Source organism: Mirounga leonina, unplaced genomic scaffold (assembly GCF_011800145.1).
Source record: "Mirounga leonina isolate KUSES-001 unplaced genomic scaffold, KU_Mleo_1.0 Mir_125, whole genome shotgun sequence".
Lineage (NCBI taxonomy): Eukaryota > Metazoa > Chordata > Mammalia > Carnivora > Phocidae > Mirounga > Mirounga leonina.
In genome coordinates this window covers 19,068,818-19,084,483 of record NW_023270305.1, presented here as the reverse complement: position 1 = coordinate 19,084,483, position 15,666 = coordinate 19,068,818, and the positions used below count along the sequence as shown (strand labels likewise).

General features: G+C 39.8%; 1 protein-coding gene across 5 annotated transcripts in view; it reads right to left on the bottom strand.

Moving 5' to 3' along the window:
• The window catches only part of TTC27 (tetratricopeptide repeat domain 27), a 167,943-nt gene that overhangs the window by 13,822 nt on the left and 138,455 nt on the right, over nucleotides 1-15,666 (bottom strand). For all 5 annotated transcript variants that reach the window (XM_035000887.1, XM_035000884.1, XM_035000888.1 and 2 more), the window contains one exon: nucleotides 11,352-11,517. In XM_035000887.1, the coding sequence (XP_034856778.1) occupies nucleotides 11,352-11,517 (166 nt within the window). The remainder of the gene's footprint in view (nucleotides 1-11,351; nucleotides 11,518-15,666) is intronic.

Here is a 15,666-nt window from a genome sequence, read left to right as displayed (position 1 = left end):
TAAAATATTCCACGGGGTTGACATACTGTAGTCTATTTAACAATTTCCCTGCAGTCAGATAAATAGGCTGCTTCCATGTGCTCCCACTGTTGATATTATTATTATTAAAATTAACTACTTCAATGCGTATTTTTGTGCCCAAAGTTCTTTTCCACACTAAAGCTTTCCTTAGTTAGATTTCTAGAACAGGAGCATCTGGCTGGCTCGGTCAGTGGAGGCTGTGACTCTTGATCTCAGGGTTGTGAGTTCAAGCCCTACCTTGGGTGTAGAGGTTACTTAAAAAAAATAGAAAATCATAAAAAACAAATTCCAGAAACAGAATTACGGAATCAAGGGAATAGACATTTTAAGACTCTGGTAGTGAGTTTGATACTTTCTACAAGGGCTAAATCAAATTAGATGCCTATCAGTGGTAAATGAAAATGTGTCATTTCATTGCATATTACCAGCACTGGGCAGATCACTATTTTTTAAATCTTTGATATTTTGTTCTACTAAAGGTATATGCAGATATTATTTTGAATTTTCTTTCTTTCATTATTTAGTGCATTTAAATCTCCTTCCAAATGTTTGTTGAGTAAACATATTTCCTTTCAAAGACATTTAAATGTCTTCTTACTTTGTATTGAACTCATTTGTTTCCACTGTGAAAACAGCTTTACTGTTAATCTTCATTATGGAAATAATATAGCCCACAAGCTGATGGACTAATCCACTGCCGGCTCCTCTTTCTGAATCCAACACCATCCATGGCTTGAGAAAGGAGAAAGTTGATGAATCTGAGGCAGAAGCATATGGGGAAGAAAACAGGGGGCGAGCTGAGCCTGGAGGGCTGTCACCGACAGGGGAAGGTGCCACTGGGATGAGGAAGCTGGTAAGGTAAGAAGTGGGAAATTCTGGAAACCAAGTGAAGGAAGCATTTCGAGGAGGGAGACCCGTGGTGTTAGACATTGCTGATAGGCTGAAGAACTTGAGGACTGACGAGTGTCCCCTGGAAGCGACACGAGGGTCCTTGCCAATAGCACAGTTCAGTAGACAGGGAGAGAAAGCCTCATGGGCATGGGCTCCAAAGAGGCCAGGAGGAGGGGAAGCCCATGTGGGAAGACGATTCTCCTCCGGAACGAAAGAGCCACAGAGAAATGGGGTGGCGGCTGGGGAGGAAGTGAGTGTGCACAAATTATTCATGCGCAGTTGGAAGACACTGAGGACGATGACAAACTAGAGCAATAGATAAATGCATTCGGTAGTATTTTCCCTTTTGTAATGTAGCACAAGTTATAGAGGCGTATTTTAATGCACGGTGATTATAAGGGAGGGCCAACTAGCCTTTTTATCTGAAAACTAATGCTAACAGTCTACTCCAAAGATGATTCTTTAGTCTGTGTTTACTTTCCTGGGGTTCTGGACACCCATGTGGTAATCTAATGAGAGTTCAGAACCCTCTTTCCAGAATGTGCGTATCCACATAGATAAGTCTTTTTCACGGTGGTGCAGGTCCTATCACGATCTCCTAAAGCCTAACAATGGAATCCTACTTTGTGAGAGAGAGAGAAACCAAGACTCTTTAACTACAGAGAACTGATGGTCACCAGAACGGCGGTGGGTGGGGGGTAGGGGGGAAACAGGTGACGGGGATGAAGGAGGGCACTGGTTGTGATGAGCACCGGGTGTTGTACGCAAGTGCTGAGTCACTATATTGTACACCTGAAATTAATATAACACTGTACGTTAACTATCCTGGGCTTAAAACTTAAAAAAAAAAGAGAGAAATCCTAGTTTGTCCACCATGGCATGGGATTCCGTCTTCTCTCTCAATACTGCATACAACTGAGTTCTATTTGAAAAGCGTTACTAGTTTTCTATCAACTCCCTCCCTATTCTATCTCCTGCGTCACCTCCAGACGCTCAAACATCTGGCGGTGTTGGCCAACGGCAAGGCCTTCACAGGACTGGGGGCGATCTCTGCGGCCTCTGCGGGTGTAGCTCTGCGCACGCCAGCTCTGCCACCACGACGGCTACCAGTGAGGCGCCGCTGTGTGCCGGGCGCACCCGGCCCTTGCCAACCCCGCTCTTCTCAGAGGCACTGCTTTCTCCCTGAAAAGCAGCACATCAGTTGTGGTGGGTCAGCTGTGGTGACCTGGCATCCTCCCCAAATTCACGTCTAAACAGAACTTCACAATGTGATCTTATTTGGAAACAGATATAATTTGCAGATACAATTAGCTGAGGTTATACCAGATTTGGGTGTGTCCTAAATTCAGTGACCAATGTCCTTCTAAGAAGAGGAGAGGACATACAGAGAAGGTGGTGCAGAAGTAGGGGAAGAGGGAGAGACTGGAGCGAGGCCACCACAATCCAAGGAAAGCCAGGAGCCACCAGCATCCAGCGGAAGCAAGGGAAGATTGTGCCCCACAGCCTTCACAGGGAGCACGGCCTGGCCAACACCTTGATTTCGGCCTCCTAGCCTCCAGAACTGAATGGTGAGAATACACTCTGTTGTCTGAAGACACCAAGTCTGTGGTGACTTGTTAGGGCAGCCGCAGGAGACTAATCCAGGAGTCTCGAGCAGAAAGACCCAGACAACACCGAAATCACCGAGACGGTCTCTCCCCAGGGCACTTGCCCAGCTTCTCCTCATCATCTTCCAGGTTCAGTTCAGGAAGCACTAAATGAATGGCTGTCACCTCACAGCCTATCCCTTCTAGGGATGGTGACCTCTGGCACCCCACCCCGATGGCATTCTTTCCCCACACGTAAAAGTTTCAAATATCGAATCTCTCAAACTTTTCCTTCCTGGGGTATGGCTTTTGTGTCATGATAAAAAGAGTTTCTCCAACCCCAAGCTTATAAACAATCTTTGCCATACTGCCTTTATAGTTTTAACTTTTTCGGTGATGATGATGATGAAAGCAGCCACACTTAGAACACCTGTATGTGCCCAGCACTGTTCCAAGCCCTTTCCAGGGATCAACTCATTTACTCCTCACAACAATCCTTGGGAGGCAGGTCCTATTTTCATCTCCATCTTACAAAAGTGAGGCACAAAGTGATTAAGTTCCCCAAGGTCGCAGGGCTGGAGACGGGCCTAACTCCAGAAGCTCTGCTCATACCTACAACGTAATCCTGTTTCTCAAGGCACTCCAATTTAAATATGTGATCCACTTGAATTTATTTTGGTGTAAGCAGTGAAGCAGAGCTTTAGTGTTTTTATCCCAAATGCTTAGCCAACTATTCCAAGACATATTGAATATTCTATTTTTATCCCACAGACTTAAAATGTCATCTTTATCATGGACCACATTCTCATACTTACTTGAGTCTGTTTCTGAATGCTCTGTTCTGTCACATTTCATTCCTGTAGCAGATGTTAACTCTTTATATAATAAGGGTATTATTAGCTTTTTATCTTTCCTATTTGTTACAAATATTCTGTCACATACTTTTTAAATGTGGTCATAAAAATTCTTTCAAGTTTTCTTTTATTGCTTTAAAGTTCAGAAAATTTGGGAAGTATCTACTTCTATTCCTGATTGTTTTATGAGATAAAAAAATAGTTTGCATATAGTCCATTTGGAATTCATTTGATGTATCATAAAATAATCTAAGTATATTTTTTAAACCTGGATGCTCAGAGGGATTTCATTCTCATCAATATAAACAGCCCTGTAGTTCCTCACATCCTCCCCGAACAAATACCAGGCCAAGATGCCCTGCAATGACCTCTTAATCCCTCAACCACATCTCTCATTCATTTAGGTGATAAGAACTTTCTCTATCCTGAGTCTTTCTCACCTCCATCCCAGACCATGCCTAGGGGATGCAGCTGCAGAGAATAACCTGTGGGGAGCCACCTCCAGCCCCTAAAGAGAGTTCCCGTTTCCTCACATGGAAGAACAGTGATTCCAATGTACATGCTGAAGAATCTCCACAAAGAGAAAGACCTAACTATCCCCGTTCCCAACACTAACCTTAAATCCTTGGCCAAGTGTCACCAAAATCTTGGCTGAAAGCACAAGGTGTTGGCCCTCTGAATTCTGGAGGTCTTCAAAGCAGGAAGGAATGGGATTGCCTGAGGGCCAGTTATAAAAACTTCCAGGAGGGCTCCAGGCCAGGAGTGAAGCCATTTTCCGCCTCCCGGCTTGGCTACCTCCCTGCTCCACTTGGAGCTCTTTACAGAACTTGCTCTGTTTCCTGGCCTGATAACCCTGACCCTTAGCTTCCCCAAACCTTGGTTATCACAGCGAGGTAGGCAGTTTAGTATTTGCTTTTTCACTTCTTCAGGGAAAAAAAAAAAGTCTTCCATTATGGAAAAGGCATGCCCAGGCTTTTAGGTTAAAAAGACCAGACTTTAGGCTTCAAGTCCTGGCTTTACTACCACTTGCTCACTCTGAAATATCACCCTTATCAGTTCACCTTGCTGAGCCACAGATACCTCAGCAATCAAGCGGAAATAATACCAACTTTACAGCTATAATTTGTGTAATATATATCCATCCCCTCCCCTCTTTTCTTTCAGGTAACACCTAGCCACCACTCACCCCAGGACTGCAGTGTGGCTGGCAGCGTGCCCCACTGCCCGTCAACACTGTCTTCCCCCCTCCCAAAGAAAACACCAAAAGGAAATCCACACAAAGAACAACATCAATAGAAAAGTACACGCAGCTTATGATTCTCTGTATATGACACTGAAGTAAAAGCAAAAAAACGATGGCGCTGAAATCAGAAAGCAGTTGCTTGGCCGGGGCGGGGGTGGGGGGGTGGGGGTGGGGGCGGGGAGGGTGGTGGTACAATGGACTGGAAAGGGGCCTAAGAGGACTTCCTGTGGTGATGAAAATGTACCGTTATCTGTTTTGGGTGTTGGCTCTATAAGAACATAGAAAATGAGAAATATTTAGTATCCACCTGAAAATACTGAATGCCCTATAAAAGATAACGCGTGGTAAGTGCCAAAAACATAGTCAGCACTTAATATATGTTAATCCCCTTCCCTTCCTCTTCCATTTATAAATAGCAAATGGGGTGTAATACTGCAGTACTTAAATTCTTTTCCTGAAATGATTGCCCCAGTCATCAAAGAAGGAGGAGAAGGGGGGGGGCGGGGAGGGAGGGGAAAAAGAAAAAAGAAGAAAACTAACAAATCAACATTAGAATTTACCCTGAGGAAAGAAGCATGGCTATACACAAGGATTTATCTATAAGGATACCCATGGCATTATTCACAATAGTAAATACCTGGAAAATTGAACAGAGACTAATTATGCGGGAATATGAAATTTTGTTTTATTGTAACTAAAATATATATAACCTAGACATAAATATAGATATGTACTATGGCAAAAAAAGCATTCTTGAGTTTTACTAGGCTATGCATGAGTCAAAATTAGGATATAGAAAAAGGAGAAAGTGATACAGATAGTACTCCTTTTAGTACAAACACTGAAAAATACAGAATAACTGTAGCTAACTTACTGTATTAAAAGGAGTATAAATTTACACACATATCCACACACACAACAGAAACAATTAAAATGACAAGAATCACATTTATAAAGAAATAGAAACAAACAAACAAATAAAATTTTAAGCAAACTAAAATAGAATGAGGTCAGGTAGTGTCAAACATAAGAATATCAGTTTTTGAAAGACACCTGTTGCCAAACTTGTAGCGTTAAGTAAAATTTCTTTAGCCAAGATAAAAATATGCCAGACAACCTATCAATTGTTTCAGTCCACACTGACTAATTGTAATAAAGCATGATGACAGACAGAAATAGTCAGTGAAGCTAAATATGACCAAGCCCCTCACTAGCCATCAAGACTTTCCTTCCATGGTGATTACATCACTACAGAGCGAGTCTCCTCACACCCACTAAACACTAAACATTGCCATCAACATTCTAAGACACTTGCAAGGAAAGGTATTAACAGGTCCTGACACATTATCTCACTGTGGCTATTTCTCCCTTGTAGGGTGTTACAGATGATAATTTAGCCTGACCAAGTTGCTGGGTATCTAGATGTTATGTTCTCAGTAACACTTCTCCAAATCCAAATGTAAACATTAAGCTAAGAGCTTTAGGACGTCTTCAGAAGTGCCATTCAAAGTGCTCTGTTGACAAGCAATATTTCTCATAACAGGAACAGTTCCTGGGGCTTCTGTGTGTGGCAGTGGGGGTACAGGAGGGAAGTCTCAAGAACCCCAAAGCTGCCCTTGTTTCTAAAATCACTGATCTTTTATAGAAACTAATTTCAAACTCACTGAAATATTCATGTGCAGATGAAATACTACTGTACAAAAGGAGGTGAGTTTCATATTCTGAATTTGAGGAACAAAGGAAGAATTAGAGGAAAACTAGGTTAAAATACTAGCTAGCCAAAAACTGTCTAAAACTTATTTTCATTCCAGTGTAGTTAAAACACAAGGTTACACAGCTTCAGGTGTACATTACAGGGGTTCAACGGCTCCACATATTACAGTGCTCATCACGGTAAGTGTACTCTTAATCCCCTTCCTCTGTTTCACCTATCCCCCACCCACCTTCCCTTTGGTGACCATCAGTTTGTTCTCTATAGTTAAGAGGCTGTTTTTTGGTTTGTCCCGTTTTTTCTCTTTGTTCATTTGTTTTGTTTCCTAAATTCCACACAGGAGTGAAATGATATGGTATTTGTCTTTCTCTGACTGGCTTATTTCACTTGGCATTATATTCTCTAGTTCCACCCATGTTTTTGCAAATGGCAAGATTTCATTCTTTTTTACGGTTGAATAGTATTCCAGTGTGTGTGTGTGCACACGCGCACATCTTTTTTATCCATTCATCTATCGATGGGCACTTGGGTTGCTTCCCTAATTTGGCTATTGTAAATAATGCTGCAGTAAACATTGCTGCATCTATCCCTTTGAATCAGTGTTTTTGTATTCTTAGGGTACATACCCAGTAGTGCAAATACTGGATCACAGGGTAGTTCTATTTTTAACTTTTTGAGGAACCTCCATACTGTTTTCCAGAGTGGCTGCACCAGCTTGCATTCCCACCAACTGTGCACGAGGGTTCCTTTTTCTCTGAATCCTTGCCAACACTTGTTGTTTAGCTGGCCATAAATTTAAACTAAATCCTAATAATTTTCTCTAGAAAACCAAAAAATTGTCACTTAAGTTCAGGATTAGAATTTTAAATGGGAATCAGACCATGATTTTTCCATGGGTAGAAATTCCTCATGACTAGATTTGCTGGAAGGAGTGAAAAGCTCCATGAACACCAAAAGAGGTTTGAAAAATCTAAGATAAAAGTTCAATCAAAGCATCTCAATTCATGTCTGGAGAAGTTTTGGGGATTTTTTTAAGACCATTTTTTTTCCTTTTCTGAAAAATGCTCAAAATGCATCTCTATGCATTCAGAATTAAGGTTGGATAAATTGAAAGAAAAAAGTAATCCTTTTTTATAGAATCATTCTTTACATTAATTAAGCTTTGCTTCCTCTTTAGTTCTTCATTAAAAACTTAAGAAAAACACATTTTTACTTCAAAATGAATTGTAGTGACTGAGAATTGCCTAGAATTCCCTAGAATAAAAACTATTGTGTGAGTCTCTTTATTCTTTCTCAGGGAAGGCTACTGAAAGATTTCTAAGCCTGTGTTCCTACAATTCCAATGAACTGGATTCAGTATACAACGTGCCAAATCAACAACTGAAAATTTCATCTTTAGAGTCAACTAAAAACAGGTTATTTTTGCCAGCGTTTTCTCCTTGGTATCTGTCACTCTGACTACCATTATTCTAAATATCACCTCTCTCCCCATACACTTACAGATACTCAAATACAGCAGTATTATTCTAGACATGTGCAAGAATTTTTTTTCCATCCTGAGAGAGAAGGAGACTCCTAAGCTGGGAGTGGTGGGAGAACAGTAGGACAGAAGAAACACTTAAGATTCTCAATACATTTCCAGCTAATTTAATTACAAGAGACTGGAATGATCCAGGCTGAACCTATTTTACTCTAAATCATTATCTTCAGTAAAGCAACTGTTTCATTTTGTCTTGCCTTTCTTTTGGAATACAGGCCTCTCGGGTACAAGATAGTTGGATGATTTGGCATACTTGATACCCCTAAGTCAACTGAAATCAGCAATATCTTGATGATTTTATAACTCTTTATTCATGTGGAAGCAACAGCTTTTCAGAATAATCTTTGAACAGTTATTTTGTTTGATAGCATTAGTTTCCTTAAAACGCAGGGGAAGATACATACATATGTTCCAGAGTCCAACATAGCTTATGAATGTCCAAATCTATCCCACAGAGCCATGGTGAGAACTGAGTTAATCCACGTCAAGTGCTTAGAATAGTGTCTGGCACACAGCAAGCCCTGAATAAATGTTAGTTATGATGACTCTACCACGTCCCACTTTGACTTGGTTTATGGGCCTTGAGAAGCACAGGAGAATAAGTGAGAGATAAAACAGAAAAGACGCCCCCTTTGATGCTCATGTACCATAACCACCCAAGTCCATCTCTCAGGGAAGAGGGGCCTAGACCCAGCCAGCTGGGTTCCTTATATAAAACCAACTCCAAGGGTGCCAAGCATAGAAGGATGATCAGGATTTTCTCAGGAAAATCCAAAAAGCCAATCCGGTAAGTCAATTATTACTAATCCTTAGCAGGTCTGAAGGATTGCTGTGAGTTAAAATTTGGATTCGGAGGAGAACTCCCACTCGCATCAAAAGAAAAGCAGATCAGTTAGAAACCGGGGACACACGATAGAAGATTAATGGGATCAGACTGACCAAGGAGTCAATTCTAAGACACCTCGGGCAGACAAGACATCTCCAGCAGCAACACCAGCAGGGCAACAACTTGGGAGAATCAACCCTTCTGGTCTTATGAGGCACGAGGGGGGCTTCACACTCCCTTCTGATGCATGTGTGGTTTCTTCAGCCAAGCCTACAGGACTCCTCTAGGAGTCTACTCTGCCGGTTTGCAATTCTAAAGAGTGCTGGCTTTGAGCCAGCGGTGGTGTCTAAATGAGGAGTGTTGGATTTGAATGTTTTGCGCACATTTTTAAAATGTGAAAGAAAAAGAACCCAGAATTTATTTCAAGTATAAAATGGAATAAACTCCCAATGTAAACTATTTACATTCTCTCTGAGACTTTAGGAACGGGCTTCAGAATGCTTTCTAGTAAAGAAGGATCTTTTTTAAAAATTACAGTTGAAGTAAACAGGAGGTAAGCACTTTGGAATCTCTGCCCTATCCTCAGTGGTTTGGTAACATACCAAGATCTGTTCAAAGCCTCATTGGTACCCTCTGTCCAAAGGCGAAGTGTAGAAGAGAAGAACTGCCTCCACAGAGAATTTCAGCTCTGTTTACAGGACTGGCAGGAAACCATGCAAATAGATTTGCTAGGGCTCCTATCCTCTCTAGGATGTAAAATTCAGCTATGCCTCCATTCACGTTTTAATTGATCTTTATGCTATAGAATTCAAGTCCCTTCTTTCCATAATGGAAGGTCAATGTATAATATTTAGAAAGGAAAGAAGAGTAAAAGAAAAAGAAAGCTGATTCGAAGAGGTCAACATATGTCCTGGAAGTAGGTATATCTTTCTACTTGAAGCCAAAGTTCTTTCACGTGAATGGCCCAGAACCTGAGCCTTGAAGTAACGTGGCCAGTCATATGGCTGAGCTTGCAAGACCACGCATCCAGGTTGAGGGCTGGCGCTGTATGACAGGGCCCAAATAAGGTAAATTTTGGAGTAACTGGAGTACAGACAATAGGACATAAAAATAGTAAGGTATTATCATATATTAGATGTTATTTTTGTTTTTTCATAATTTCAACTGCATCATTTTAAATAGCACGTGCTGATTAATGCAAATAAAGTGTTATATTTTCAAGTCCCCTGACTTTGTAACCCATAGGCTTCTGCACAGCCTTGTCCTTGTACAATCTTCAACCACAGTTCAACCACAAGATGACAAACACAATGGCTTCAAGTCTCCTGTGTTTTCTGAAAGGATCTAATATTTTTTGTACAGTGTTAGACTTAACCATTCTGACTTCATCTTACCAAGAGGACCATTTCACTAAACACTGCAAAGAAAATGTTAGTCTTCATTTCTATATTGTTCAAAACATCTGAAAGTATGCAGTAAATGCTTGTTCAATGAGTGAGTAAATGAGTATGGGACTTACTCCAGCTATTACATTGAGATAACCAAAGCAATAAATCACACAAACATCATTCTATTTCATTTCTGCAAGCTGACTGTATGTACGTAAACCACATATCAAATATTCTTAACTGAGTCACAATAACATTCAGTCTATAACTGCACAAACATATTTGACATTGGAATGCCAGAATATTTAATGAAGAATATTCAACTCGAGAAAAAAACTGCTCGTTTTACATATCACATGTGTTTAACAAAATTTTCCTGTGTGTAGTCAAGGAAAAATCTGTATCACTCAGGTGATTCTGGTCACCAATTCTGACCTGTGTGTGTGCGTGCATGTGCATGTACACACACGCGTGCAGGGTTGGGGGGTTCCCCACACTACCAACTCAATTCTGACACTATTTACCTACAGATAGCATTGGATCCCACAGACGGAGGTCTCAGTCCTATAAGACTGTCAATCCTTCCTCCTCCCGACTCCAGAGCCAGTCACAAGTCCAGGTTGTCACCTGTGCTTTATAGATTGGAGGTTCCAAACCCCACCCTTTGGGTTTGATTAATTTGCTAGAGCAGTAAGTTCACAGAACTCCAAGAAACATTTCGCTTACTAGATTACTGGTTTATTATAAAAAGATGTAACTCAGGAACAGCCAGATGGAAGAGGTGCATAAGGCAAAGTATGTGGGAAAGGGCACAGTGCTTCCACGCTCTCTCGGGGTGTACCATTCTCCTTGCATCTCCACGTGTTCACCAACCCAGATGCTCTTCGAACCCTATCCTGTTGGGTTTTTATGCAAGCTCAATTACATAGACATGACTGATTAAATCACTGGCCACATTGGTGATGGAGTTCAATCTCCATACCCTCTCCTCTCCCAGGAGGTCGTGAGGGGAGAGGAGTGGAGGTTATGGGAATGAAAGTTCCAACCCTCTAATCGCATGGTTGACACCCTGGCAACCATCCCCATCCTTAGGTGCTTTCCAAAAGTCACCTCATTAACACAACAAAAGACACCTTTATGGCTGTCTTCGCTTAGGAAATTCCAAAGGTTTTTGGAGCCCTGTGCCAGAAACCAGAATCAAAACCAAATGCATATTTAGTCAATATCACAATCATATAATCAAGCATTAACATCAATCACAAGTTGAAAAAACAAAATATGAATATCTTACCTGAACATCTTTGTATTTGTCTCGTAAGTCCAAGAGTCTGTGATAGGCTTTAATGGCTTCTGAAAATTCCCCAACATCAGTGCTAGTGAGAATGTAGTTTTCCCAGATCTGCCAGTGTTCATAGTTGCACTTAAGGGCTTCTTGTAAAGTTCTAAAAGCTTTTACTCTATTGAAGGTCAGATTTTAAAGAGAATAATAATGAATAATCATAGCTAAAGAAACCATAGCTTCAGGTATAAAATGCTAATGTGAACTTCCTGTCAGTCCTTAGTCATTCATGTTAATAAATAGAATCTGAGACCCAAACAACCCCAGATCACTTCAAATCTCCCTACAAAATTTTTTAAAATTTAAAAGGAGCTTATATGAGACTGATGAATCACTGAACTCTACCTCTGAAACTTATAATACACTGTAAGTTAATTAATTGAACTTAAATTAAAAATAAATAAATAAATAAATAAAATAAAAATTTTAAAGGAGCAAGAAATTGCACAACAAAAACAGGTAGAAATGAAACAAGGACAGGGAGATGTAAATAAAAAACCAACTGGAAATTTTGGAATTAAAAGAGACACTTAAACAAACAAACAAACAAAACCTCAATAGGTGACAAAAAACTAGACTGCACACAAGGAGAGAACTGATTAACTAGAAAGCAATAGTGAGGAATCCACAAGGAATTCAGATTAAAAAATAAAAGAGCAATAAAGAGAGGAAAGTATGAGAGGTAAGGTTCAAACATACATTTGATAGACATGCCACAGTAAACAGATGCAGAAAATGTCAGGACAAGGTATTTGAAAAGATAAAGCTGAGCATTTCCCACAACTGACAACAAAGATCTAATTCTATGATCAAAAGTATATTTTTGTACCCAACATTATAAGTAAAGATAACCAACCACCTAGGTATATTGTATGAAATTGCAAAACATAAAGATAATCCTAAAACCTACAAAAGAATGACAATGAGAACAGCAGATATTTCATTAGTAACAAAAGATGTAGAAGACAACAGAATAGTACGTGTAAAGCACTGTATGAAAATAATTGTCATGCCTAAAATATTATAACCAGCTAAACTTACCATTCAAGAGTAAATGCAAAGTCAAACACTTTGAGATGTACAAAGACTAAGAAAGTTTATCATCTACTGGCCCAAACAAAAGAACTACTGAGAGACCCTCTCTTGCAAAAATAAAAGGGAATTCAGACAGAAAGAAAGGGATACAATAAATGATCAACAGTGAGAACAGAAATTGATGAAATATGTCATTACATTTAACTAATTATTGAGAACAAAAATTACCAGTCGTTTGTGTAAAAAAAGTATAACAGACATATTCTCTGAAATTAAATAAGAAATCAACAGTAAATAGCTAAAAAATTATATGCCTGGAAACTTAAAGATGCACTCCTAAAAAAAAAAAAAAGAAAAAAGAAACCATAGTGAGGGAACAAGGAGACTCATATTAGAAAATAAAAAATATTTAGAACTTAATGAAAATACTATATATCACCATCTGCAGGATATAGCTGAAGCAGTATTTTTAGAGGGAAATTTGTGATCTTAAATGCACTTATTACAAAAAAATGACAATCAGTGAAAACATTTAACTTAACATTGTAGAAAAACACCAAATAAACAAGAAAGAAGAAACTAATAAATATAAAGAAAGCTAAATGATTAACAAAACCAAAAGCTAGCTTTTGGGGAAAAAAAATGAAACAGACAAATGTGTAACTAAATTCCATTTAGAATAAAAGAAAATGGCACAAATAAGACTAGTAATTTTTTGGAAAAAAAATCATAAGAGAATGCTATGAATAAATTATACAAATGACCTAAAGAAATAGCCAAATAAATCAATTAAAATTAAAACAAAGCTAGGCAGTTTTACAGAAAAGGTATACCAAACCATCAAGGAATCTTTGTCTTATACAAGCCACTTCAGAAAAGAGAAAAAGACTACTAAAATTTGATACTGACAAGGAAATCAACAGAACTTCATGTCACCTTTTCTATAAGTTAAAAATCTCAGCAAACAAAAAGATGCTTAATGCTTTCCTCCCCTGTCTGGATAAGACTATAGTTCCTTTATGGATCATAAATATTTTACTGGACAATTACAGTAACCTTCTTCAAGTGTATGCTATCAATCTCCTTTTCCAAAGCCATTTTGAGTTTGTTAATTTACGACTACAAGGTCTACCTCCGTTTCCTTGCCGAGCCCCACCATGTTACAGCAAGGCATCTCCTCCTCCATGACTTTTAAGGCAAATTTTGGAGGGGATAATGGAGATTCTTCTGGTCATCCCAGGCCGTTGCTCTGAGAATTACTCCCTGAAGGATTTAATCAATTTCTAATATACCTATGGTACCAATCACAATAACGTCCTTATAATGAAGTCCTTTTTGTCTTCTCATTAGCAGCCAATTCACTGCAGTTTAATTTTTTATTCTCTACATTAAACAATTTGCCTAAAGTTGTTATGGAACGTACTGATTCACTTATCCCTTCCTTTTAGAGTTAAAAATGAAGGTACCCTTGCTGTAACCCTTCCTTCTTCAAATTCAGCCTTAAATTGTTTTGGGAGTGTGTGTGTGTGTGTGTGTGTGTGTGTGTGTGTGTGGTGTCTTTTTCCCTTTCTTGGTTCCACTCCCTACGCCCACCTCCCACATAATAGCGACCGCCTTCAGCAGTGGTAGACTGAGACTGCAGTTCTCCCACCTGCATGGGGGTGGGTAAGGTCGGCCTGCTGGAAAAGAACTTGACAGGCAGCAACCCAGGCAAGAGGATTATCCTCTGTCCTACATATCCTCTCATCCTTTGCCCACAATCTCCTGGCCTCAAAGTTTTTTCTATGAATCTTTTTTCGTAAGTGTGGCTTCTTCATAAGGATCTTCAGTTCAGGATTCACTTATCGAGCCCACAATGGTTGTGACACTGCTATGAAAGTTTCAGAGAAAGATGGGAGATTTTCCCAAAGGACTGGCAGGGGTGTGATGCCTGGGGAATCAGATGAAACAGCAAAGAAGGTATGTTAGTGAAGAACCCCAGGAGAGCAAAGGGACGGACGAGATGGTTTAAAGGGTACCTTTTAGGCATGGATTCTTTTGAGAGGAGTGGTCATAATTTATACCTGAAGTAACAATCTCATGAGTCAAAAATGAGCTATGACTGGAACAGCAGCAAAGAAAGGAAAGAGCAAAAGGGCAAGAATAAAGCAGCGATTCACCTTTGACCTTACAACCCCACTTTTACACAAAAACCAATTGTGGAGTGGCAGGAAGACAAGAAAGCGCCAAATAGAAGTTGAACAATGTGCAGGACCCCTACGAGAGAAAGTGGAATTCTTAGGGTTAATGGGCTGGAAAACGAGGTAGAGTATCAAGAGCCTCACTATATACAAAATTATCAGGGTTACCAGAAAAACCCACTGAGATCACTCTATAACTATGACAGGGATTTCCCCTGCCCCTTGCTTTAAACCAAAAGGTCCCTAGGGAATTTTAACACAATCAGTTGCAATCAAGAACATAATATTATTTTCCAAAGCACACAGTAGAAAAAACAGTACTTTCTTTATGTAGTTTGTCATCCAAGAGCAGCAGAAGTATTTCAATGTAATGTGGATTTAATGATATCTTCAGAAGTATCTTGTGAATCCACAAAGAAAAATTAAATTAGGCTTGAAAATAAGGCCAAATGAAAATGGAAACAGATCCATCCTTTCCTTCATTTGCTAAAACTCTGGCAATAGCAATCCTTGTCTCTTCCCTTTCCTTTCCTTGGCTTTCTATGGCCAGTCAATAAGGCCAGTTGGTTGTCCCCTTTATAAATTGGCATGTGCCCTTTTTTTTCCAGGCTAGTTATCTCCTGCCTGGACTGTTACAACAGCTGTCTCCTGACTGGGTTCCCAGCCCCCAGTTTCCTCTCCAGTCTGTCTCACACTGCCACCAGATAAATCTTCCCCAAAAGCTTCTTTCTTCATGAAATTGCCCCTACTGAAAGTGCAGGCATCTCACTGCCAACAGGATAGTCTCAACTTGTTAGTCAGATCATCAGAACACACTGCAATTTGACTCCAACCTTCTCTCTTCCTACAGACCTCACTATAATCTATAGCTGGTGTAGTTTACTTGCTCTGCATATGATCACATTTCCCTCGCTAGAGAGGCCTTCCTCTGTCCCCTCTACCCATTCTTCCAATTTCAGCTTGTGTCCAGCATTCTGTCAGAAGCACTGAGTGTTATATGCAAACAATGAATCATGGAACACTACATCAAAAACTAATGATGTAATGTATGG